The 26,813-nt window shown below is 40.7% G+C and overlaps 1 protein-coding gene across 1 annotated transcript in view; it reads right to left on the bottom strand.

Moving 5' to 3' along the window:
• PTPRG (protein tyrosine phosphatase receptor type G) overlaps positions 1 to 26,813 on the bottom strand; it is a 301,167-nt gene that overhangs the window by 49,632 nt on the left and 224,722 nt on the right. The window contains exons 9-13 of the mRNA XM_031555513.1: positions 24,029 to 24,213; positions 21,923 to 22,031; positions 20,655 to 20,704; positions 17,680 to 18,475; positions 9,900 to 10,032 (exon numbers count right to left, since the gene is read on the bottom strand). Of these exons, the coding sequence (XP_031411373.1) occupies positions 9,900 to 10,032; positions 17,680 to 18,475; positions 20,655 to 20,704; positions 21,923 to 22,031; positions 24,029 to 24,213 (1,273 nt within the window). The remainder of the gene's footprint in view (positions 1 to 9,899; positions 10,033 to 17,679; positions 18,476 to 20,654; positions 20,705 to 21,922; positions 22,032 to 24,028; positions 24,214 to 26,813) is intronic.

Raw genomic sequence — 26,813 nt, 5'->3', positions numbered from 1 at the left:
CAGTTTCACAGCAGAGGTATACGGTTCCCTCTGGGTACATCTACTTGTATTATAGGATATTTCATTCACAGTTCATCTGAGATATTCCTTTAACTGCGAACCTACAAATTTATGCCAGTACATCTTCTACAGAGATAGCTGTATACAATTTAACATACGCTCTTACATACTAAAACATTATATAACATACATAAACTAGTAACAGATGAACAGAGAACATAAACTATCAACAAATCAAACAGCAGCAGGTTCTTAAATTCTTTCTTGCAGCTGAGAAGAGGAACAAAAAGTACGAACCCAGTATCTCAACAGATACTCTCATTTTTCACTTCTTTTTTCCAAATTGATTTAATTTCAGAGAAAGTTTGATTACAAAATTTGATTTGTTTCTCTTTTCAATAGCTAATCGTAGTTCTAACAGCCGCATTTCAAAAGTTTTAAAGTTTTAAAGTATTAAAGCTTCTTGTAAAATAGCCTTGAATTTAACTGTCAGCTGAGTCAGAGAAGGCAGCGGTAACATCCTCTACCACTGTGCTCATCTGAAACACTTACTCCTCATGCAATACTGTTTTCCAGTGCTTACAGACCAACTCCTAATGGAGCCTAACTAAAACTTCTGAATATTTTAAAAATACTGGTTCAAAATCAAGCATCATAAAATAGTTTTTTAAATCTGGTTACTGCACAGATCAAATTTTGCTCATCTTTTTTTCAAGATCTCATTACTACAGCAGCAGTGTGGAAGGCATTTACAGAGAAAGTGTCTGGAATTAATCCATTTAATTAGTTCCACAGAAACAAAACAGAAAGATCAATTGCAGCTGTGCCACAGATTTCTCATTGCCTGACCTGGGATGCCCCTGCCTACTCCCCTTTGCTCTCTCCAGAGAAAGATATTTCTGCACATATTGGGGAAATGCTGTTGCACCTCTGGAGTGGTGAGCAGTGTGTCAAAAGCAGTTTTCCAACCTGCTGTTGGGACTTTATCCCTTTCAGTGAACTAGATGGCCTGTGGGCAAAGCATACCCTCAATGTCTCAGCTCTTACAGGACACATTTTATAGCAAATTGAGGATTAAAATAAAAACTTCTGGTGGTTGTTTTATTGTTTTCAAGGTCACCGACAAAGTATTTTGAATTCCAGTCTTCCACAACCAAAGCACCCGTTGTTTGACTTAAGATTGCATGCTTGACATTATCTTTTAAAAAAAGGTGATGCAGATTTGGGCTCCCACTGAGTTCATAAAAGTGCCAGCAGAAAAAAATGCTCTCATAACTGACTCACACGTACAAACACTGCAGAAGCTGTGAAGCACAGCTTCAAGTAAGAGTCCTCATTTAAAGGCACTGCTGAAAATAATCACAATCCACCAGGACTGTCTGTTCTGGGACAGGAATCTCTAAGGAATCAACATTTCCTGTTTCTTTTGCAAGAAAATAATGTAATGGCATCTCCAGGGCTGGTTTGATTTGGTCACACTGTGTGTTTGCTTGCAAGGTCCTTTCCCTTGTCACCCTGGCCTCAAGCTGGCACTCGCTTTTGATAACGGCAGTACTGGCGTAGGCAATATAGCAGTGCCTTGGGCAACAGTAAGGGTAGCAAACCACAACTACACTAACCTCTGCTCCTCTTTTTAAAAACTTCCAATCGTTGTTCTCCTAACTCTTTCCTAATCTTAGGCTCCCCGCTGCAAAAGAACAGATGGAATGAAACTCCAAACAGATTTTTTCCACCAACCTGCATGCCTCCTGACACAGTTGTCCTCTGCAAGCTGCCTCTGCAGTTTCTTTCCTGCCCATTTTGTATCTTCCCTTCCCTGCCGAAAGCTGTAGCCCTCCCTCTCTCCTCCCCACACTTCTTCAGTGTGCTCTGTTATTGGCTTTATGTTACTCACTTTGAATGTGATGCATTTGAACTGTATCTTCTAAATGCTTTTTCAGCCTTCCAGTCTGTGATTCACAGGACAATTTATCACACAACTCCTCTTTCATTACAGTTGCATGTGTGCTTTAAAGCTCACACCACAGAACTGCACAGAATGAGCCTCTGAGCTCCCATGCAGGATCAGTGACTCCTGTGGTGTGCCTGACGAATGGCTCCTTAACCTTCTTTCAGAGCCCTGAAATGATGGAATTTCTGTAATCCACTGCTTTATTGTCTTTCTTGTCATAAAGCTTTTTCTACCATCAAACCTAATTTTCCCTCTTGCTGCAATTTAAGCCCAAGACTCCTCATCGTAAGCACAATGGATGCAGAAGATCATTTATTCCTTGCAGGTCCCACTAATGCACTAGACCACTTGCATCCTCACAGCTAGCAATCCTGCCTGCCCACTTGGTCTAACCAACTTCCTCATAGGAAAGGTAAACAGCACAAGAATAGCCACGGTCTTCTCTCATTTACACCTCTGATACACCAACCTCCCATAAATTTGGATTTGCTTTTCATTTACAAGACAGCTGTAAGGAGAACATTCATGAAATTCATGCTTCATGAAATTCAGGTGAAGGCTGGACATGCATGACAGAAGAAGAATCTGGCTACAAGTACCTGGCAAGAAGTAACTTGTTATGGCACTTCCATACTCTTGAAACCCATTTAAGGCGATACATGTTCTTCATCTGCGTACTCAAATTTACCAGAGCAAGGTCTGCTTTAACTGATACCAGTTACTCAAAAGTCACTCTGCTAACATCAATGGGGCTGCACAGATTTGAACCCGAAGCAAAACCTAGACTGTGCTGTTTCTTTGAAATGGGACATCCCAGCCTCAGAATTCTGGCAATTACCACTGATACTTAAGCTTGGCAAATCCCAGTCCAACTTCTTTTCTTTCTCCTTTCTTAAGGCAGTATCTATTTGTTTTAAAGCAGCAGCTCACTACTGACCTCACCAGTGAGGAAACTGAACTCTTGCAGAATTCTGTTTTGCAAGAAAAAGTAAAACTAGTGTTAATTAAAGAAGAGTAAAAGTAACAGGCATATAATGAGATAACATGCCCCTTTACACAATCTAGCTCTTAACAGATCATCCAGCACGCTTAAAAAGCAACTTTCCATCTGCAAATCTGTCTCTCTCTCTTTTTTGTCTAATGAGCATGAGTTAGTCTGTTCAAAAGCCCAAATGGGCATCTCAGGGCCAATTCAGCAGCAGGGGGTCCGTTACTATAACAACTGACAACTCCCGTGATTTCTGAAAGTCCTGAAGGAGCTGTTTGGGAAACGCTTCCTGAGGAAGAAGTTGGGGAGGAACAGCACTATGGGCCACAGTGTCACAGCCTAACCTGTGCGTGGCCTGCTCAGCTGCTCCTGCACATGGGAAGGCCCAGTGCCCAACTACCAGCCTGGATCCTTTCCGGATCCCCACAAGAAAAAAGGATGAAACTCCACAGCCTGTCAGGGAAAGAAGAGCAGTCACACACCACACTTTGGCTCTCCTCATGAGCTCTTCTCCTCACCCCAGGCTGCATGTTGCTGGATGAAAGAGAAAAGATACAGTTGAAGAAGTTTTCATATCGATTTTCTCCATGATGAGTGCTCCAAGAATGATGCCAACAGCTAGAACAAGCACTGGTGGCTGCCCTAAGCTTCAGGCTTGAAAGCAAACTGCCTGTCATGGGCACAAAAGCTGAGCTCGACTCCCTGCTTGGGATGAGAGGGAGATGATCACAGGCTGCTTCCCTTTAATGAAAACGAGCAGTGCTTTGAGATACCGCACACAGAAGGGCCTAATGTTTCAGTACCTATTCCTCCAGCACAGGCAACATCAAATACAGTCATCTTCTGCAACAAAGCCTGGAGTGCTTCTCCTGCATTGCCTGGGTTCAGAAAGGGAGATCAGAGGGCTCCAGAAGCAGGCTGGGCTGGATCCTGTCTGCCAGGCAGCGCTTCCTCTGATGCTGCTTTTCATCTTACCAAACTCCACATAGCCATTCCCAGAGATGCATGCCGTGTTTGTTTTGTGCAGGGCACATTAGCTACTCAACCTCAGAACTGAGATGGACACAGGGATGGGTTTCAGGCACACAACTCACCTCCACGTCTCTTCTCATTTGCCTGTCGTGCTGCCCGCCTCAGCTCAGAAAATTTCTTTCCTTTGTCAGTTAATTGTCCCCACAGGCTGTGATGACATGGGCTGCACTCTGGGGCACCGCTGTCCTCAAGCAGAGCACAAGCACCTGGACATGGTCCTCAGGCATCACCCAAACAGTGTCAGCATGAGCATCCCCATCCCTCCTGCCTCTTGCTGGGCCCTCAGTTACACCAGTGTAACTCTCGTTACTGCATGAACCAGACTGGGAACTAATCTAGTTTAAATCAGAGCAAGAAAAAAAAACATGGATTATTTCTCAATCCAGCTCATCACATGGTTGTACAAACATTTGCTTTGGTATCACAGAGGGCAGCGTGAGGGCAGGAATGGAGGAGGCTGCTTAAACCACTGCTGCTGAAATAAATACTTGAGCAACTGCACCTGAGGCATTCTTAAAATCAACACATCAGCTCTCAGAAAGTGTTACCTAGCAAGTCCAGGAGTGAGAAAACAAGCAGAATCACATATATTTTAGAGTAAGCTGAAGCAGCTTTTATCATTGTGAGCAAGCAATTTACAGTGGTCTGTAAATTTGCAATGCTCCTTTTTCAATCAGTACAGTAGATGAACAACACATTGTGTACTCATAAAATAAAACCGATAGATTCAAGCATCAATTTCAGCACTTTTTACAACCTACTACAGGAAGAAGTTCTTTCTACTTTTTCTTTTCCCAATGAAGTTTTTGCACTATCCTACCTACGGAGCAGCCCATATTCCCCAGAATTTAACACCAAATGTCAGTTTTCCAAGGCATGGTAATTAGATATGATAACTACAACAGTCTTTAGTCTTACGCTGCAGGTTTCATTTCTAAATTACAAATTGATTTAAAAATACAGCAAACCAATCCTTTTTTTTGTGCTGTTTCACCAGTGACTGCATTCAGATGCTGAAATATTGAACACCTGAGCTTGCTCCCAGTGAGGTCTTTGCCACCGAGTTCAACAACAAGATTGTCAAACTGTAAGTGACTTGGCCCCAGGTCACACAGAAAATCAATGAGAGTAAGAGAACAAACTCGCATCTCCTGGTGCTCAGTGTTGTTCCTTGCACAGGAAAGTACTGCTGGAGAAGTGTGAGGCTCTGTCACAAGACCTGCTCCAAGGCCTCTGTTAAATTCAGCAGGTTGCTTACTAGAAACCTAAGAAAACTCATATTCTTTACTAAATTCTATAGGGTTTTGCCCAAGGAAATTTAAAGGCCTCTTTTTCCCAAGCTGTCTCTTATACACACATGGCTATAAACAAGCAATGCAAGCTTGCTTGCTCTTTGAAAGGCAGCAGCTGTGTTGTTCCAAAAATCCCTCCTGAATGTAAACATATTAGCACTGTATAAACAGCTTGATTTAATAAGAAATGCAATACAATATTCCTGCTTTGTCTTTGGGATCGCAATGTTGATGGTGGCAATAATTCAGAGGTGAATTATGGTATCTGCAGAAAAGAAAGAAACAGAAAACTCTCCAGCTATAGCGCTGAATTAATTTCTTCCTCTTAGCTGAAAATGAGAAATGGCTATAATTTAGTTCCCATTTAAAAGTTGCTGTTGGCTAAACTCTAAAATCTTAATTGCTTCTTAATATTCTCTGCTTATTTTTCCCTTTGAAATCACAGTCTATAGCAATGTAATATTTAGATTAACAATCAAAACGGAAAACAAACAGGGGAAGGTCACCAGTCTCTCCTAAAAATCCTGGTTTTTTCTAAAGTGACAGAATGCAATGTGCATCTCTGTATTTTAGTTGATTTCTTAACCCTATTCACGCTTTTACACCTCTGTGAGAAAGAAAGTGCCACTGACCTCGGGTTTCCCTTACAGTGTCAATGTTCAGGACTTGTTCAATTTGCAAGAAAAATATAGAGAAAGCTTCAAGCCATAGTATGGCTCATCATGCTGTAGGAACTCGTCATGTTGCAAAAAAACTGAAGTCACGCTCAATCCCTAAATAGTTTGGAGGTCACTACCAACACACTCTGTGATTCTCAAAGTTCATAGAAAAGGCTTTAAGAATAACAGTGGCAAAGAATGCAGAACATGGAAGTCAAATTTTAAACTGACCTTGAAGAACTGCAGAATGATCTCACAGTACTGAGTCTGGATATAAAATCACAGATGCAAAACAAATGCCCAGAAATGCAGAAGCCATGTGCTTGGTAAACTGCAGCTTTTAATGCACACACTTGAATGGGCTCTATATGAGCTAGTAGCGCTCCAAAGAAAGATCCTAAAATCAGAGTGAATAGTTCTCCAAAAACTCAGTGGTTGTCCAAACAGAACCCAATTTCTGGAATCAGTCTGAAAGGAATGAATGCTGCTATGACTCAATACTAAAAGACAGCAGTTTCAGGTTTTAGAACTAGGAGTAATAGCTCCCTTCATTGTGCCCAGGGCAGCTCAAGGACCAGCCAGGCCAGCTTCTCCTTATGAAGAATCAAAGATACATGGAAACAAACTGTAGAACTACAGCCCCCATGCCCAGGAAGCCAAACTCCTACCCAGCACTCCATGGCTCCCGGTCATCCCACAGTGATGCTCTCTTCATTGTTCTGGGATAACAGACAGGACAATTTTTGCTGTTTCATTATGCTGACCTAGTTTATTTTCTGCTCTTCCAACTTAATATCACACAGACCTCTTTGCACAGTAGTGCCATTAAAAGTACTGAATTTAAGAAACTTCAATGGAATTCAGAACTGCTGCTTGCCTGTAAGTTCCCATCCCTTTTCATTACTGAGATGGCTATTATGCTAAAAAGAAGGAACTGACCCTTTCTCATCAACATCAATCATATTCTTTCGCCATATGTCCAGGATCCACATGGAAAAGGAACTAAGAACAGAAAATTACCTCTGCAAATAAGGGAGTCTTATTCAGAAATGGGACAAATCATTCCCATATACGTTAAATTACAAGAAGTCTCTAATGAACACAGCATGGAAGTTCCATAGATACAGGGAAAGCTTCATCAAACAATGACTGAATCCTACTATTCTCCTTTTCACATAAAGTGAAGGGAAAATGAAGCTTCTTTACAATATATCATCACAAAACTTTATTTCTGTATCAGAGAATGACTTACAAAGGAGCAGAACAGAGAGAAACATTTTGCCAAACCTTCATAAGCAAACCATTAATTCCTTATTCTGGTCCCTGGATAACAGAGTACCAATGCAATGTGAAGAAGCAGAAGGCTTTGCTCTGCTTCATTGTTCTGCTTATGTCACCTCTGTTCTTCAGTCTTGTAATCCCACAAATGCTCAGAAATGCAAAAGTGAAAATATCATTTGTTTTACCCTTGTAATGTATTGCCAAAGGGTAGCCATGTCTCTTCTGCATTTTCTAGTTCTCTTGGTTGTATTTTTTAATGCTTTTTCTCACAAGAGAACAAAGAATTGCTGTGCAAGAAAAGACCCCTTGGTCCAGCATGCCTGTCCCCTTGAGGGTTATCCTTTTGTAACAAGCGTTTCTCTGCATTTAGCATCCTTCCCTTCAATAGCATGTTTCCCTTACTGAAAAAATCTGTCTCAAACTCTTTTTCATACCATTTGCTTTGATGGTGTTATTTAGCAAATTATTCCATATGTTGCCTATTAGATTTCAAGCTAAGTCTTCCTGAAAATCCAGATCACCGTTTCTTTCCAACTTGTAAATGACACTCTGAGGTGTTTGAGGTTCTCTTTTTCCCTTACTTTCAAGCACTCCCAGAGATAAACATTTTATTTTTCCCAAAGAATGGTAATCACATTGAAAAGGGCATACAAAATGTTGTGTTACCACTTCAATGACATGGTCTGCACAGCGTGAAATGTTACCGTGGACAATTTGTGTTCTAGCTGCTTGCTGATTTATCCTAAAACATGCATTCCCTTCTCTTATATACATCTTCTGTATTTGTTTAAAAAATCCTTAGAGCCATGAACTAGAAATACATTTTTTTGAACTGAGAACAAGTAGCCTCAAGTTTATTTATCGTTCCTCAATTTGTTGCCTCATATTTACAAAAAAAAACCCAACTTTTGACACAGTTTCCATGTCTATATTAATTTTTAATCTCTACCTTTTTTTTTTTAACATCAGCTATATGCATAAAAATTTATCCATGGTTGTCAAGGGTTTAAATATATTATACACCCATACTTTTACCAAAGCTATCAATGAATGTTAACTACTCATGCAAATTATGCAGAACAGATAAAATCCAACTGCTGTCTGTATGCAAAATAGCAAATATTACAGGAAAAGTAATTTGGTTTCCGTTAAAGCCTTTGTTCATGTACTTCCCTTGATTTATCTGTTAGTTTGTTGTTACTAAGCAAATAAAAATGTTATGAGGTAAATGGTTAGGAATTTGAAAGATAAAAAGCATTTAACTTTAATTAATGTATCTTAATTTTAGACTTGAATAACATTATGATCTATTACAAAAAACAGTATTTACCAAAAATTAGTCTCATCACTAAGCCAGTTCTTTCAAACCTTAATATTCTCTCAGGGTCAGCACTGTTACTCTTTAAGTGGATTAAATACTAATTTTGCAATTATATATCTCCATCCATTAGTGAAATTGCAGGAAACGTAAATGTTTTTCAAACAATGAGAGGTACCAACATTCTTCTACATAATGGTTGTTAGCATTTTATCTCCAAATCCTTCCTTCCTAGCAGAGCACTTTGTATTGAAGCAAGTTAAACTAGTCCTACACTACAGTGCCTCAGGATAGCCATATACTTCGAGGGCTTGGCTGGTGTGAACGTGACCAAGTTTACACTTCCAAGTGAAAGAAAAATGGGAGAGATTTTGGACAAGAGATATACTGAAGAGCAGGACACTAAACTGGCATCTTTGTACCTTTTCCAATTTCGACTTCTACGCATGTATCTGTGCAATTTTATTCACTTGTTTTATTGCAATCATGTCAATTATTAGCCAATGCGAAGAGAAATGATCTTCACAAGAGTACTGTCATCTATTCACTAATATATTTTAGAATGTTCCCAGCCTTGACAATTTGTCATTAATCATCAGCAAAATGGGGGTACTGGAAAACAAATTGATATTTTTTAACTGATTCTGCAAATAAAATGATCAGTGGACTGCTATTCCTCACCAAAGCTACTTTTTTGTGTCTTAGCTAATCAGATTCTGAAATAATTCCAAAATACCTTTTCTGAGGCCAATCTCTGGTTACATTTCACTACAAGACAAATGAGGTGTCTCAGAGTTTTGGTTCTGACGTAAGAACGCACTCCAGCTTTTATCTTCTTCTAAATTAACTGAAGTTGGTTTGCTGGTGGCAAACCTAGCCTTCACCACTGAGCCCAGCCGGTGAAAAGGATGATATCTCTTCTAAAGAGGATGGTTTTCGTTCAGGATCTGTACTTCACCAATGCTACATTTAGAACTTGTTCTTAAGTGCAATGTTATGTAACATTAAATAATTTTATCCCCCTTTCATGGAAATACAAAGGAAGAAAACAAGCACCTTAAGATCACAAGTCTCACTGGGCTTTTCTCCCATCTTTTCTCATGGCTAAGACTAAGGCTAACTGTGAAAATGTTTGTTGACATTACAGCTGGCTCTAACATTGCTATTAGTAAACAAATTTCACGATTCAAAAAAACAGTATTTGAGACTGTTGAATAGTTAACCCAACAGAGACGTTCTGGCAACCAGAGAGATAACTAATGCATCTATCATCAGAACATCCAACAAAATAAAAAACACAGGACAACACTAAAAAAACATCATTCTGAACGTGTTTTAAATCATGGTCAGTTTCTGCACGTAAAGGAAACATGCTCACCTCCAGTAGACAAGCACAGCAATGAGAAGAATGAGGCACACAAAAGTCAGTGCTGAGACCACAATAAGCGGGATGATCCATTCCATTTTACCAGGTGAAGGTCTCGTGGCCATGCTGGAACTGTTCTTGTCAGCTGCATATTAAGCACATAATAAAAACAATCACAAAGTGTAAAGAGATTTACAGTGTGGAAAAATGTCCAAGGAAAACAAATAGTTTCTCCATTTTACAAGATATGAGCAAACATTCAGAGCAAAGATCTTCTAATTGCAGGGTGGGACTCCATTTGTCTTTAATTTGAAACTTAAGAGCACAAAAGTATGGTGTTTATTGCTACATATGGCTTGGATTTTACTGCTGCCTGTAATTACAGTCTCATACACAATTTTAGGTCTCTATCATGCAAGCACCTATTATCAGACATGGAGGATCCCACTGAATTAATCCACCACAGTAGCAAAGTAAATATTTTGCTCCGTCATCACTGTTTGCAGGTAAATGCACCCTGTTTCTCAACACTACAGGGCAGCTCTTTGCCAAGCTTAGCATACTTTCCTTCAGAAGTAAATTTCTTGGTAACTATCTTAAAATAAAAAATCCTCAACATGTTGGGTGTCATGTCACATCATTTGCTGAATTGTCACAATCTGGTGAGTTACTGCATACGAATGCACTTTTAGCATATGGATTGTCAAGATAGATGGATGAATGAATGGATAGTATGTGTTGTAACTGACAGAAGAAATCATTATGCTACAGCTTTTGAACAAAATTAAAGTTGGTCAATATTCTGAGATCTGGTTGAGAAACTGTTTCACTTTTTTCATGATTCTAACACCATACTAAAATTACTGCAAGTACCAAAGTTAATGAGAGTAGACCCTGTAACCACACTGTATGACAAAAAATGTCTAATTTGTGAAAATTGGAATAGACTTGACGAATAATTATTTTTAGGTGTAATTTTCAGATATTTATTTATATTTATTTCAGAGATAATTATCAGATATAAATTTCAATCTTCTACAGAATTGGACTCAAAGACCCTTCTGTGAGCCCCCTGCAGCTTAGGATATCCTATGATTCTAAAATCATGGTAGGCAGAATGAGATTATAAACAAAAATACAGAAGTGGATTCTGTATTTCATTCATGTTTCTGAAAAAAACAGGCAGGAGCTGATCAGTACCTGTCAATGGGATATAATGGGAAACAATTATTGTAAACAGCTTCTGATTTGAATGAGAATTGAAATGTACATACTTGACTTCTACTTATCAGCCCATGCAAGTCTTTCCTTACCAATGTGCTTCCTTGCCCTCCTTCACTACTGTATTATCATATCTTCTGAAACTGCTGCAAATCCGACCAGAAGAACATAATTGCCTTTGCATCGTGGGCAGGCAAAACACAGATAATTGGAAGTCACCAGATGTCACATAATATGAAGTCATACTCTATTTTAATAGTATTTAGATTATACTCCTCCATAGGCAGGAGTAAATTCAACTAACATGGAAGTAAAGGTTAATTGTAAATGCTTTTTGCCTGACTGCTGAAAAAAGAGTAAGACTGCAGGCTGCTGCAAGCCCAGCAAGAAATCCTTCTCGTTTTAAGAAATAGGCTGATGGAGGTAATGCCCTTTAGCAAGCAACCTAAATGAAGTGCTAATCAGAGGGATGTTTGGGGGAAGTGAACGTGCACTGAGTGTAGAAATTATCAAAGCAAGATGAGTAGCCGGTTGTCTCTGACTTCAGTATGAAAAGATATTGAGGTTACCAACAGAGCCACACATTGTTGTACTTAGAGCACGTGGCGAGCTTTAGTCTTCACAGCATACTAATAACATACAACATACCATTTTAAAGACAGGTCTTTGATATCCTTGACCAGCAAAGAGTAAGAAAAAGAACAACCCCAAACTAAAAGCAAAGATTTATTCTTTGTATTTGCAAAACTTGCAAAAATCATAACCCCTAAGGCATCATTTCTTTCTTATCAGTGCATTTCAAATCATCTAATAGCATGAAAAAATTAAGACTGAGGTAAGTGTTACTAATCAGAATGGCAACAAGGAAAAAGTAAAAGCATGCACTGAAATAAAGCTCAGCAAGGATCCAAATGCTCCCCACCACCTTATATCTATTAGGATATTACTTCATTTCCCTCCAAGGACAATATTCTATTCTGTTTCACCTCCACATATTTCAACATAAAAACATATGTTTTTGTTTGCATGGGAGGAAAATTAAATCCCTTGTAAGCACAGCACGGGCAAGAGTCCCAGTGCATGCTAACAAATTCTGCAATGCTCATGATGCTCCTCTGACTCAGTCTACTGTGGAGAACACACTTATCTGACCCTGCCAACTCCATCTACCGCAGATGTGAGGATCAGAAAGTGCTCAGTGTGCTGAGTGCCAGAATTGCAAATGCCATGCCTGCATGCTGACGGCTGGCCCTGACTTTCAGTTGGGAATGCCTAGGCAGTGATGCGCTGCAGAAAAACATAAACCATTCCTGCCATTCCTGTGCTGGCTTTGAAGATGTGTTAGGTGTTTTCCACTGCTTAAGTAAAGTGTTGAGAGAGGTTAAATAAACCAATGCCAGTAAAGCTGTTCTAGAATGACAGCTGGGGCTAGAAGTATAGCAATAGAGCTAGAGTGCTGGTGGGTGTCTCATTTAGGCAAAAAAGCTAAAAATAGGCAGCACGCTGAGCAATGTGGAAAAAAGTTAAAGAAAGCACACATAAAAAAGACAGATCCAGGCCTTTTTATTTTCCCGTTCATCTAAACACATACAATTAAAAATACTAAAAATTTAACTCTTTCTTTTCCAAAGCAAGAATGTTGAGACATGGTAGCACCAACAGCACATACTTGTAGGGGGGAAAAAAAAAAAGCTTAAAAATGGACCATGAAACTCAATTTTTCCTAAGGAATGTAAACAGTTTCCAGTGGCATATGCCTTCGTTGAATTAATTCAGTTTGCCTTTTACTGGCTTGGAATACATCCCGGTAGGATGGAATAAAAATTATTACAGTGTATTTGTTTCAGGAGGTCCCACATGACACAAGCCTCGGCACTGCTAAATTAACTTCTTCGTCTGCAAAAATCTGTAACTTGTGCTTTTCTTTTCTGCGAAGCACTCATTCAGCAATGCCATCCAGGTCCTGGAATGGAAGAGGCCATGAGATGGACAGTATTATAGAGTAGTGGGCAGTGAAACTCGTGTACAAAGGTCAAGGCATTCTACAGTCTATGAAGCGTACTGTTTTTCTGTGTATTCCTGGTAGTTGGTTACTGAGAATGGAAAAGTTTCTATCCATGAAGTTGCACTGCCTGCTATAGTAAGCAACTGTAGGTGCAATATATAAGGTATCTACCTTTTTATTTTGAAACTTCCCATTGTCATTCCTTGACGTTACACAAACCACCAGTACAAAGTTCTGTTTGTTGTTCTGTTACACATCCCGATAACTACAACAATATAAATTCTGCATGCCCAAAGAAAACCCCCACTGCAGGGCTGCCTCAGATCATCTTGTCACCTGAAAGAAAGTCAGCTACCAGCAAATAAAATTACTGACTTACACAAAGCTATTAGTTATTCAAATGTGGAACTGCAAAAACATATGCTTTTAAAAAAGATTACTTCCATACAAGCTTGTATTATAGCACAGCTATTTTCTTCCTGTTTCTTTCAAGATACTTCTGCAGTATTCATACTTATAGGTTGAACACAACATGGCATGGCTTTTCACTGTTTTGTAAACAGATGCCAATCATGTTTAACCCTGATGTTGGATAACTGAGATTCATACTGCTTTTATACTCAAATTGCTTTCAGTAATCCAATTCTTTTAAATGCAAGCCATTTTACTGCTTGCTCATATAAACTGCCATGCGAAATGGCTCATATGCCACAGGAAAATACGGTTTAATAATGCTTGCCATGTATGGAGAAAGAAAGAATTACACAGATGTTTAATTATCTTAATGAGGTTACCCCCAAAAGGCTTTTGTAACCTCAGGCCTGGCAAAGACTGCTTTATAAACTAAAATTCACTCTGCTAAAACTAAACTAAACTAAAACGCCTGGCTTCAAGTTTAATCTGCACATTGTGATCTCTCTACATGGCCCTCTCAGGGGAGGAACTCAGCATAAATGAGTGGGCACTGAGGGATGGGAGGACCCTGGTGAAGTTTCCATCAAGAGCCAAACCCAGGCCTCTGTTCTTAGTCCCAGTTCATGACTCAAGTTAAAAGCTCCAACCAGACATGTACTGCCTTGCTCACAACATCTCCTTTCTTCATCTCCTATCAAAAACAAAGGGTCTGCTCAACTTTTCGGCACAACAAAACCAAACTTCTATTGGGTTGTATCTGCTGTAGCCTGATTAAACTGAATCATCCTACTTCCCTATTTCTTTTTTTTTTTCTTTACTTTCTCTCTCTCTCTCTTTTTTTTTTTTTGAGCATCATTCTAATTGCTGCTTTTCTAATTTTCAGGTTTCAGAGTCACAGACAATGCTGAGCAGCTGTGTGTGTAACAGTTGCAGATCAAAGGTACAATTAGCCTAATGTGGGCAACAAAACAGAGAAAGGGATGATCAGTAAAATGAAAGAGGAGAATGCAAGCAAGCGCTCAGTGACAGAAGAAAATCATTAGTGTTGGCCAATACCACCAGACAAGAAGAGGCCGATGCCATTTGGAAAATAATGACATGGCCTCAGGAGAGGTGTGTGTATGTGTGTGTGAAATAAACACTAAAAGAAAATGAGCCTTGCTGTACTAATTGGCCTCGCACTTTCCCCGTAATTTCTCTTGTGTTCCCTGTTCCCTTCTAATCATCCACACTCATGAGTACGTCCCCATTCAGTTATCTCCTCACAACTGCTAATTTGTTGCTATAGAATTAATTTTACAAGTGTACATTGTTATGAAACAATTTTCTGCTCTTTCTAAACTAAACTTTCTACTCACAAAGACATTTTGGAAACTCTGACAGCTTTCTTAAAAGTTTTCCTGGAGAAAAAAATGCATTCAAAAAAGTTTCTGCTCTCTTACTCAGACACATCTACCAAAATATTTGGGCAAATTCTGGTCAGGCAGGTCTCAGCTCTTCCCAGTCACAACCTGGGGACAAGGTGCAAGGAGAAGAGCCTTGGCTGGATAGACTTGGAAGGACAAGATCCTCACAACTACAGAGATTCAGACTGAATGCCTCTGTCCGAAAGGCACTAAGAAGCATCTCAAAATCTTAGCAGAACTGAAGAACATTTGTCTTACAATCTCTAGGCAAGGAGTTACCACAGTTGTGAACAGCCTAGCTTTTCCCACCTAGGAGTCAAGGACAAGGAACAAACAAGGGAAAATGGCACACTCGGACCCTTCTCCTGCCTCCAGCTGCCAAACGTCTTCCCCAGCATGCTGACGGACCTCAAAGAAGCTTGTCTGGGAAGCTGAAAATCACAGAATCGTTTGAGTTGGAAGTGACCCTTAAAGGCTATCCAGTCCAACTCCCCTGCAATGAATGGGGACATAAAACATGGTACAGTTCCTTCCCCTCACACCGAGTACATCACCGGAGGTTTAACTAAGATTTAACTAAGGTCAGCTGGGGTAAAACAGATGACTCTTTCACTTTTATTCCCCAGCTAACATGTGCTGGTTATTTCAGACTTTATTTCCTGTACAGGGAAACCAGATTAGTAATATACAGTGATCTTCAGAAGTTATCCTTCCCCCATATAAGCACAGAAAAACCTCATTTGCAGTCTTTTCAAGACCAATCATCTTTGCATGCAGTCTTCAAGTAGGGTCACTTCAAGCTTCCAAGCCTGCAAGTAAGCAGAGCTCTTAAAAGAGCCTGTCTGGTAGGAGGCAAAGCTGCATTGAACTACTTTCAGTGATAGTTCTCTGCATGCTAAAAAGAGACAGAAATCACTACAGACTGAGGGGATACAACCAGCAAGTACTTCTTAGCAATATGAATGATAGTTCTCTCTTCATTGATTTTTATCTTCTTCATGGAATAAAACCCTATCTAATAAGAATCATTTCGTCATGATCTAGGTTAAGACCAGCTATTCATCCTTCTTTCAATTTGTATTAGGCTGAGAACAAGCCACCAGGCCTTCTGCCAGCACTTATATAAGGAGTGTCATAGTTGGGCCATCTAAGAAACTGGTGCAAGAGAAAGCACAAAGCAAAGGCAAGAAGAACTAAAGATAGCTATTCCAGAAGCAGGTTTACTGATACAGATCAAACTGCTGGGTAACAATGCTGAATGCTTACTCACAGCACTGCAAAGAACATTCCCTCCCTCTCACTAAAATGGTGTTAAGGGCAAACGGCATGCTGAAAGCTGCCTGGCAGGCATCTCGCATCATATTCAGTGGGAGCAATGGACTTTGAAGATGATTTTCAGGTGAGGAGTAAGAAAAATAGCAGTACATTTATTAAAAGTAAAATAAAATTAAAAAATCAGCAAAATATGATGTAGGTTTCTTGGTTTCCTCATTAATCTGTTCTCTTACAAAACGGTTATGATTCACAGCACTACAGTCAGGTCAGCATTTCTGTAACAAATGTTATTAAAGATAGGATTTAGCATTGTTTTTTAAATTGGTTCTCAGCTATAACTGAGTGCACAACGTCTGCATTTTTGTGTTTCTAAACGTAGGGAAAAATAAATATTTAAGGTTTTTTCACAGTAATCTAACTCCAGACCTGCTTCGATGGAAAATAAAATTACAAAACAGTCTATAGATTAGCAAAATAAACAATAACAATCAAATAACAAACAATAAAAACATGCAGTATCTTATAAATGCTGTGGTAATACACATAATCACTCAGACAAACTTCTTGTATCCAAATCCCAGACCATACTCTGCCAACAGATCTGTATGAATGCACTCCATTTGTTTCTTGCAGTTAAAATATCTGCTTTTCTCACCAACACCTTGAGATCCCCGAGAAAGAATATGTCTATACCCAATGGACCTTCTGCACAGTTAGCTGGGAGCACCAGGGGATGCCTGTTTATGTACGTAGCTCCTGACCATACAGGATTTGGTGTTCTGATAGATGCAAAAAGATTGTATGTGCTGCGTACGTTATGTGGAGTACGTACATAAATCTAGAGTAGATGTATACAGGAGTACTATAATTCAAATGTAGCAATTCCATGAGCTCATTCTGGCTGAGATCATTTCATACATGAAAGAAGGCAATCCCAGCACAGAAGGTGCCTTGTCTTGCAAAATCAGAGCATATAGGTTTTGAGGTGAGGAATAAACCACCAATGATCCCATATTTTGGAGGATAACTCAAAGCCCTATCAGGGAGAATCCTGCAGATAAACAAAATTAGCTTACAGCATACAGAGAAAGCCTTCCTTGAAATACCAGCTTGGCACAGTAACCACTCTTACAAATTAATTTCACAGCCATAGTTCACTGCATTTCCTGTTTTTAAAAAACGAAACAAAGCTCTTCATGTAGCCTTTTCCCAAAACCCTTTTTCCAAATTTTCTCTTCTATTAAGAAACATGAGTAGCAGAAATCTGTTATAAGAAAATAAAATTATCATCCTTCTCTCTCTCCTCCTCCCAGTAACAATTTGTTGGTCGGGTCCTGTGATGACCTATCTAATGGGGAAGCCAGGCACGAAAAAAAATATTGTGCCTAATGGAAATCAGTAAGGAACGTAGTTTGTGTAACTTGCCAACAATCTTATGCTTGTAAAAAGAGTTTCCCCAGAAGTCACTCACCTGGGTTAATGGTGATGAATTTGTTATCTGAGGGATGTTCCTCTGGAAACCTGTCGTCCTTTGGGAGAGGTTTTCTTGTTGTCTCTGGTCTTCTTGGGATCTTTCCCAGATAAAGTTCATCGGTGAACGCTGGCGGCACTTGGGTGGAAGGGAGAGGCTGGGACTGAGTGTCTGCTTCAGTAAAACTCTCCTCCTCAGAATGTCCAGCCTTGGGAGCAACATTTTGGTTCGGCTCTTCATCCGATATGGTTTTATTTCCTTCCTCCTCAGCAGTCCAGTTGGGTGAAGCCGTGGCCACGCTGGGCTCTGTGCTATTGCGTGCTTCCGCCGCAGCTGTTGCCCTGCTTTTCTCCTTCTTTTCAGCCTCCTTCTCATCTTCTTCCTCATGCTCTCTTTCTCCATCCTCACTTTCACTCTTTTCATCCTTCTCCCCCTCCTCGGCTCCCTCGCCATCCTTTGTCAGTGCCGAGTCCCGCTCTGGCCCTGGGGAGGCAGCAGCAGGCTCAGTGGTGGCTACCACGGGCCGCCCGGCCTGCTTGCTGGGGGCGGCTGCTGTGGGCAGCCGGGTGGGCCACACGCTGCTGGGAAAGGAGGAGATGCCGCTGCCACTGAAGCCCAGCCCCGCCAGCAAGGTGCTGGTCACCACTGAGGCCACAGTGGCCTGGCTGCCGCTGGAGGAAGGCCCCATCCCTGTGGCCATGGACACAAAGGAGAAGGGGAGCCCCGAGGAGGTCCAAGTGGAGGAGCCGGAACTGATGGGAGCCATGTCGGCTGAGGAGGCAGGAGAAGCTGTGGGCTTGAGGAGATCAGCAGGAGCAAAGGAGAAGAAAACAGAGCAGAGAGCATCAGTAGGGGTCCTAACACGCTATCTGTGGTCATTTTCCCTTTGTTTTTCTCTCCCTTTTCACACAAACACCATTCTGCTATTCATTTATTTTGAGAGACCTGAACCACCCAGATGCAAGGCTGAACCAGGAACAGCACAAGCAACAGAGCCACAAATGACTATGAGAGTAAGCCTGTGTTTGCCATTTCTGAACAATCGTTACCACAAAAAGCCTCTTTATTCCTTATTTTATGGTGGGACATCTCCATCCACATCACCAGTGACTTGTGAGTAGTGTTTCCTCTCAGGGGTAAGAGAAGATTTAATGAAGCTTAATGAGTTTAGCTTCATTACTCACAGTGCTTTAATCCTCAGAATACAGAAGCTTAAAAATACAATGTTACATAAGGGTTGTCCTGAAATAACAGCTGTGTTGCCAACATGTGCATCCATGGCTGGTGGGTTTGCTCTGATAGGAAACTGGCTCTTCCCACATGCACTGTGAGGGCCTTGAGTAGTACTGTTTTAATTTCCTAAAGTACCCGTGAGCATCATTCTGCTAAGGACTGGTGCTGCAGCAAACATGAGATACTGCTCTCTTTAGAGAAGAGCTGCAGCAATACTAGCTGGGCACTTCTGAAGGACTTGCAAGGCATCAGGGTCTTTTTGGCAAATCATCTCTACCAGCACCATCTGACTGAAAGACCCACATGTGGACTTGGTTTTCTCCATCCATGGGATTCTGCCTGCCCATAGAAGTTCCAGCCACTGCCAAGTAGCCTGGAGAGCTGAGAGGGAGCAGAGAACAAACCACGAACTTAAACATCTCTGCAGATTTCCAGTGTCACCCCCATAAAGTCAACTTGGTGCAATATGCACTCACATGGATCTCTGCGCACAAACATGTATGTTCCACCTGAAATGGAGAACCTTGGTATATGTGAGATAGACAAACAATTCACCTCTCTAAACTATATGTAGAAAAAGATAGTGAGGCTAAGTGCGTTTGTCTAAAGACAGGAAGCAATTATGTGCGAGAGCTGAGATCAACACTGTCCACATCACCTCAACATGTTCTCTTTCTGACTAACTACGATCTGCTTCTTGGTACTAGATTCACCAGCAAGAAGAGCTTTAGGTGGAAAGGTGCCTAGCATACAAGGACAAACACGGGTTAAATAGGTCCTACTAAATCTCAAGCAAGACCATAAGATGTCTGTATTTCTGAAGCTGAAATCTATAACTTAACAGTATTTCTGCATCTCTGCAATTCCCAGTTTCAATCAAGCCATGCAGTTGAAATGCTGCAGCAAAACAAGAAAGACTCTCACATGTTATTTTTAACCAGCTGCAATCATAGAGTACCTGAGATCTCAAAAGCAAACCTGTGCTTTATAGATTTCAAGTCAAAACTTTAAATAAGCATCTAAACTTTTGGGTACTTATCAGTGTGAATCCCTAAGGCACTGTGAGATTTGCTCATTGCTGGCATGTGCAGTCTCAAAGCTGGACTGGGTATTACAACTTGGCAGCAGATTTTATATATCTAGAACACCTCTATACATCATTAAACCAACATTAATCATTCAAATTCAAGCTCTGTATGTCTTACTTGCTTACTAGGGAGTATATCAGACTGGAACAGAATAAAACCAGAAGCAGTGTACTTACAGAAAATTCAATAGTTTACGCTCAGTTCATAAATCTGACTGAATGGTTTGGTGTACTGAATATTGATAGTTTTTTCAGTTATTGACAGTTTTGAGCTAAGATGCTGTGCATGAAACACGATTCTTGTTGCATATACTTTTGGCTATGCAATTAATAAGAACAGTTAAATTAATTTCCACAGCCATTAAGATCACATATCCCCTCTAAATGCATTCAAAACATACTCTGGAAGATTTTTTTCTAACTCACGAATCCCCAGTGGTCAAAGCCTCTCAGAACGTGAAGTGAAAAAGCCAAAATCCCTTCAACATATCAGGTGGGATCTGAGACCCTTTGCGGTTTGGTTTGAGCAAGCACCTCGCCAGGACAGCACGGGCTGCAGCGCATTCACAACACCGTGCTGCCACCTGGTGGGAACACTGCCCCGACTTCCCAGCGCCCATCAGCTCACTGCAGTGATTTATGACCCCCAACTTACCACTCCCGTTTTCACAATTCTGGTCCCCTCGAAAATTCGAGTAGTGTTAGCTGAGAAACAAAGAACAAGAGCATTTCAGCGGACGGGGAAGGGAGTCAGGAACTGACAGCCATATCACTATACAATTCTTGCTAAACAGTTGCTGAATTGCTACTATTAAGCCTGTCAACAGGGAAAGGAAATTGAGGCCTATGGATGAATCGGTAACCAAAGGCTTGGCAGGAAAATGTCAGAGAAGACCTGTTGCATGCAATGAAGTCCAAAATATATATGCTTTCTCAGTCTGGAGTTAAGGCAATTTTGGTATTATTCACCTAACTCTGTACTTGTGACTAAAGAGAGATGTGTTATTCTTTAACCACTCAGGCCTGGCCTTTTTTTTCTGCCATATATATTAGCCTCATATATTGCTATTTACCTAATGTGAAACTATAATCACATTCTGAACAATGTTTTGAAAGCTCAAATTGACACTTGAACACAGCTGAAGATTTGAAATAAAATTTCTTTTAGGGGAGACTTGGAAGGAAACACAACATCTGCTCTCACTGTAGATGTGTGTATCACTTCCAACACTTCGAACTAGAGTTCCCAGAGTATCTGGCAAAACTGCCAGTAACAATTTACTCCTTTAATTGTAATTTAATAGGTATCATGGTCAAACCTCAAAGAATCTTTCAATTCTACCATCTGCCAGAAAAGGTCATAATCAGTAACATGAGTTTCTGACTTCTGCCTGGCACCTAAAGCAAACTTCGTAACACTACGCTGAGATAAGATAAGAAATTGTGAGATTTTGATTGGATGGGACATTCCCTGCCTGATTCCTGTTCTCCCTGCAATGCTGTTAACACCACAGCACATACTGCAGACACTGGGGCAGAACTAAGCTGCGTCCATGTTGCATGCACAGTAAAACATCTCTGCGTGTGATTCTCAACATGAGACTGATCTACTTTTCCCTTTACATAAAGGGGATACCAATCATCTGCACTTTCTGCTATAGCTGTGTCCCTGATGAGTAAAGAGTCTGCAATGGATTTGTTCTAGAAAACTAACACCAAGAAAAGTTTTACACTAGGCAAATTCCCATCACTGGAAATAAGACACTGACAGTCACTGGTCACAATATAAAATGAGCATTATCTGCATGCATTCAAACATCAACTGAAATCATTCCACACCATATAGCATTCTGTAAAGAAAATGTTAAACACACACAGAGTCACTTTATGTAAGAATATGTATGTACGTTTGGGTTTTTTTACCTTGAAAGAGCATAGTCTGGCTAAAGTCACTACGCATTTCATTTCGGCAAACTGCTTGAACTCTGAACAGATAAAGGATGTCAGGTGAGACATGGCTAATGATGGCCTTCTGTTTAAAAAAAATAGATATTATTCAGTTTTTTACCCCCACAGTACTGTCCATCAGTTTGAAATATATAAAGCATTGTGCTAACATTGTCTTACATGGCACAAATGTCCTCATTGATATCTGAATGGAAGTTTTCACTGGTTCCCCGGGAAAGGGCAAGACCAAAGGACTTCCCTGGGATACAAATGATTCCCTCAAACCTTGCAGAATTCATTCTGTTTCTCAAGGAAGAGAAAGGAGGTGAATGTGCCCCATGACAGTCTTCCGCTCTGAGGTTCTCTGCTCTCAGAAACACCTACACTCCAAATTATTTAATCTTAAGGGAATTCAAATGAGATTTTTGTTGGGAGAGATGCAAGTCCCAAACCTATTTTAAGCCCAGAAAAAAGGTCAATATATTCAAACTGACTATTCTGCAACCAACAGGTAGTAGCAGCAACTTGATGCTGGTGGCCTGCAATGGCTCAGCACACAGGCTGGGATGTTGCTATCCACTCTTACACACAAGATGCTGCCTTGTTGCCATCCAGCTACTCCTCTGTGTTGCCTTAAACTGCAATCACATCAGTTCAGGTTTTCAAGCACAAAGCACCAGTGGCTGTGGAGGTCACTTGAAATACCAGTGATCTCTTTAGCAAAACACTGTCTAGCTCTGTTTCAAGATGGGACAGCCCAGCTGTCTCTGCCAGAGCACTAAAGGCAAATTGCACTTTCCTCCGAAAAAGAGTTTCTTTCTTCTCTTGCCCCTAAAATAGACTAAGCTGTCGTTGCTTTCTTAACCTCCAAGCTCTGCTGCACAGCACAGGGTCTCACAGCAATTTATTTCCAAGCTATCACTCCATCACATCCCCTGCACTTTTAATTATTTCTTTTACATCAAACAGGATGCCGTCTCCATGCCCACCTCATTTTTGCTGATTAAGGCTCTCCTCCTATACCTGATTAAAATGAAATCTCCCTTAAGAGTGCAAAGTTATGACAAGAGAGAGGTTACAATACATCATAACCTTGGGTGCCTTTCAATACATTCCTGTCTGGTTTTGTGAGGCACATCATTCCCTAATGTGACCCAGATAACAATGTCTAGTGGGGAAATTGAAAATATAAATGGAAAATGAAGTAAAAGAATCTTCATCTAAGGGAATAAGAGAAGTATTATTGTATAACTGATTGAATGGGCCCAGAGGACTGTGCATTTGAAAAAAAAAAATACGATAACAGTCATTAGGAATAACACTCTATGCTCCTGCATTTTTCATGTGCATATACAATTACTGATTTCATTATTCTAGAGGCTTTCTTTGATTAACAATAAACGGAGGCCTTTCAAACCTGAATATGTCACTTTGATTTTATATGCAGAGAACGTTAAAGACTGGTACAATACTTGCTTCCACTTAGACAAGAATGACAAGCAGATCAAATCCTAAATGGAGGAGATAGATCAGTGTTTGCATCTGTGCTGGAGCTGTCTTGCTCTTCCCACTTTTTCTCTTACAGCAGGAGCGAGGCAGTGCATGCACAGAGCTATTCTGCAATAATCCTCCAGCCCTGACTACTGCTGGCAGCACGTACAGATCAGAAACCGATCCAAAGACTGCAAAGGGCTATGCACAGGGAAGAGCCTGAACCCAGCAGCAGATTTTGGGGGATCGGGGATTTTAATGTGAAAAGCTGTGAGCTGAACAGAAGTTAAAAGGTACTCAGAGTCTGACTATTTCCTGAGCCAGCTGCTTCTCGGCAACAGCACATGAAAACATGTCTGCAGATTTAGTCCTTTATGCACTCACATAAACTATAAATTCAGACACCAGTGTTTTGGGTAAGTGTTAGGCAATGTTCAACTAATGCCTAACAATCTAATAGCAATACACTGCAAGTCAAATTCTAGTCTGTCTGTAATGTAACAGCTGCTTCCCTTCTCTGCTTCCTTCTGCTAAGAAGTCAGTGTAAGGACAGTTTGATACACGTGTCTGGGGCTGATGCTGTGGTTTTACCAGGTCCTTGTCACTGTCCTTGGTGAAAGTCTTCTCCTTTTCATCTTCATTTTTAGTCCAACTGTAGGAGATCATGTAGTTCATGATTGGAGGGTGGTAGATGGTTTCTGGTTGGTTCCAGGTTACAAGCAACGCTGTCCTGTTCACAGGCTGCACTTTCATGTTGACTGGGGGAGTGCTGCAAGCTGAAAAAGGAAAAGAAAAATCTGAAACTCTTGTAAATAACTGAGAGAAAACAAACAGGGAGAACTGTGCCTCACTCTAAGACCCAAGCTTTTTCTTTAATGCCCTTGCCTGCAGTAATAGCTTACACTGCAATCCACTGAGACCAATGGGATTTAATACCACCTGCAGCTGCTTTCTGCTCTCCAGAGTAAAGGGAGAGAGAATCCATTCTCTGCAAGCTGGCTGCTCAGTGCTTTGCCTTAATTTTAGTGCTAGCATTTGCTTGTATATTTCAACCTGGGCACTAAAAAGTTTTGTATTTCCACATTCACAAGTTCCCTTACAGTAGGGCCCATCTTTCCTGGCCCCCAGTCTCCCACCATATGAAGGGAGAAAACTACCTGGTGTGCTCTGCAGGCTCTGGCAGTAGTTGTATCCTCTAACAATGTGACACTGTTATGTCAGTAATCATTCTCCTCTTAACCCAGTACATCTTTTGTACACGAGAAGTTAGTTCTTGCTCTTTTTTCCTACATATTTTCCTTCACAGTCTCTGAACTGTTTGTCATTAAAATATCATCAGCACAGGAAAGAGCAGCACCTGATGGCCCTCAACCATCTCCTTCTGCCAGCAGGCAGGGGAACCCTCCAGCCAGCCTCCAAAAGCTGTGGCTTCCTCACCATACCCAGAGTGCAGAGGCAGAAGTCATTTCTGGCCCCAACCATGGTTGGTGCATGGTTGGACACAGAGCACATCCCACTCGCAGCTGCTGCAGAACGTACCTTTCAAGCAATTGAAATATGAAGGTTGAGGTACTAATGAAAAACACTAGATGGCACTCATATGCTATCTATACAGTCTATCATTTACTTTCCAACTATGGAATTCAGATATTTTTCAAGCTTTAAGATATTGTGTTTAAAATACACAGTTTGGGACAGATTCTCATGTTCACTTTCCAAATATAAACTCTAAACCAAGAAAAATCACTTGAAATGATGCCTAAATACATGCACTGTGGCAAAGGAGATGGTAAATTTTGGCAGGGAAAGCGAAAGTGTCACCAGCCCATCACATTGACACTGTTTCAGTTATTTTTCCTAATATGACTCCCATTTAAAGCCAGCCCATTCAGCTTGTATGCATGCTGCAGGTAGGTAACTGTGTATACATCTGGACGTTATCTCACTTCTATGGAGTCTTGGTTGTACTGAAAAGTCTGCTCCTAGGCCTGGAGTTTCAGGTTGGTCTTATAGCTCTGCTGTTGCATTGCTGAAATAAGTTACAGTTCCTAATAAAAAAGAGAACGCTGTACACACCAATATTACCACTGCAACAGAAAAGCACCCAAGAGCTTCGTTCTTCTGGCAATGCAGCTGGGTGCTGAAGGGGGGGCTGGACCCGGCTCTGAGGGCACAGCTGATAGTAGACACCATTGCTGAGATTTACAGAGCTTCGTGGTTCTTGGTATGCCCCTCCATGCTCACCTCCTTCTGCTGAGAGTGTCATATCAATTCTCCTTTACATCACTGTTTACTGATAACGGCACTAATAAATCATAGCTGCCCCCTCTGAAGCCCTTTGTCATCACAGAATCACTCCTCAAAATGCCATGCCTGCCTTCACCATTCCTCCTAAACAAATCCAATTGGAGGTGGTACCCAGGGTGAAGGAATACCCAGACCTAAAAGCCCATCTAGTCCTCCTTCTCCATGAGGAGACTCAGAGATTTATACAGTTAAAGTAATCATGCACCAAATTGTTGTAGAAATAATTCAAGCAGATAACCTTCATGAGAGACAGACAGATTACCTTAATTGCAATGCCCCTCTCAACCATCCCGTGCTTTTTCAGACAACGACCCTAAGCCACCCAACGGAGAGGGGACTGCCATGTCCTCTGCTCCACACCACTCTTTGCAGCCAGCATCCACACAGCTCAGAACAGCTCACAACTATCAGAGGAGAGAAACAGGTATGTCCCCACGGTAAATGGAGACATACAGGCTCAATATTAAGACATCCTCTGCGACCGTGCATCATGATCCAAGGATATGGGCACTTTAAGCAGCTCAAGACTGCAAGATTTCACCGAGACACTGCATGACTGGGGTGAGTTGCCTTCATGGCCAGCCAAAAGGAGATGGAATTTACTCTGCTGTTATTTCACAGTAAATAATGTTACAAACTTTTTATGACTTAGTACGACTTTGCTTTGCAATTCCTCAGAGGCACTTAGAAGAAACTGATGTAATTAAGTAATAACCAGCACTTTCTGTTGGCTCACTTTTTCTTTTTTTTACAGCTTATGAATGGGACAAAAAAAAATTCCTTTTTATAAAATGAAACATATGGTTTTATTAATTTAACCAAACCTGCTCAGGACACAATGGAATAAAAAAACATTTGATCCAATAATTCAATTTGATGATTTAATTAAAGAGATGTGTAATAACATAGCAAATGTCTGAAAAGCAAGAAAAAATGTAATGATTTGACCATTTATAAAACAACTGGCATTTTCCACAGAGGTAATTTTCCTTTCAATATTCTGTGCGCCTTGGATTTTCAGAAGATGATTAAAAAAATTGCAGCTCTTCTCTTTCTTTTTTTTTTTTTT

This window comes from Meleagris gallopavo, chromosome 14 (assembly GCF_000146605.3).
Source record: "Meleagris gallopavo isolate NT-WF06-2002-E0010 breed Aviagen turkey brand Nicholas breeding stock chromosome 14, Turkey_5.1, whole genome shotgun sequence".
NCBI classification, from domain to species: Eukaryota; Metazoa; Chordata; class Aves; order Galliformes; family Phasianidae; genus Meleagris; species Meleagris gallopavo.
This window is presented reverse-complemented; position numbering and strand designations above follow the sequence as displayed.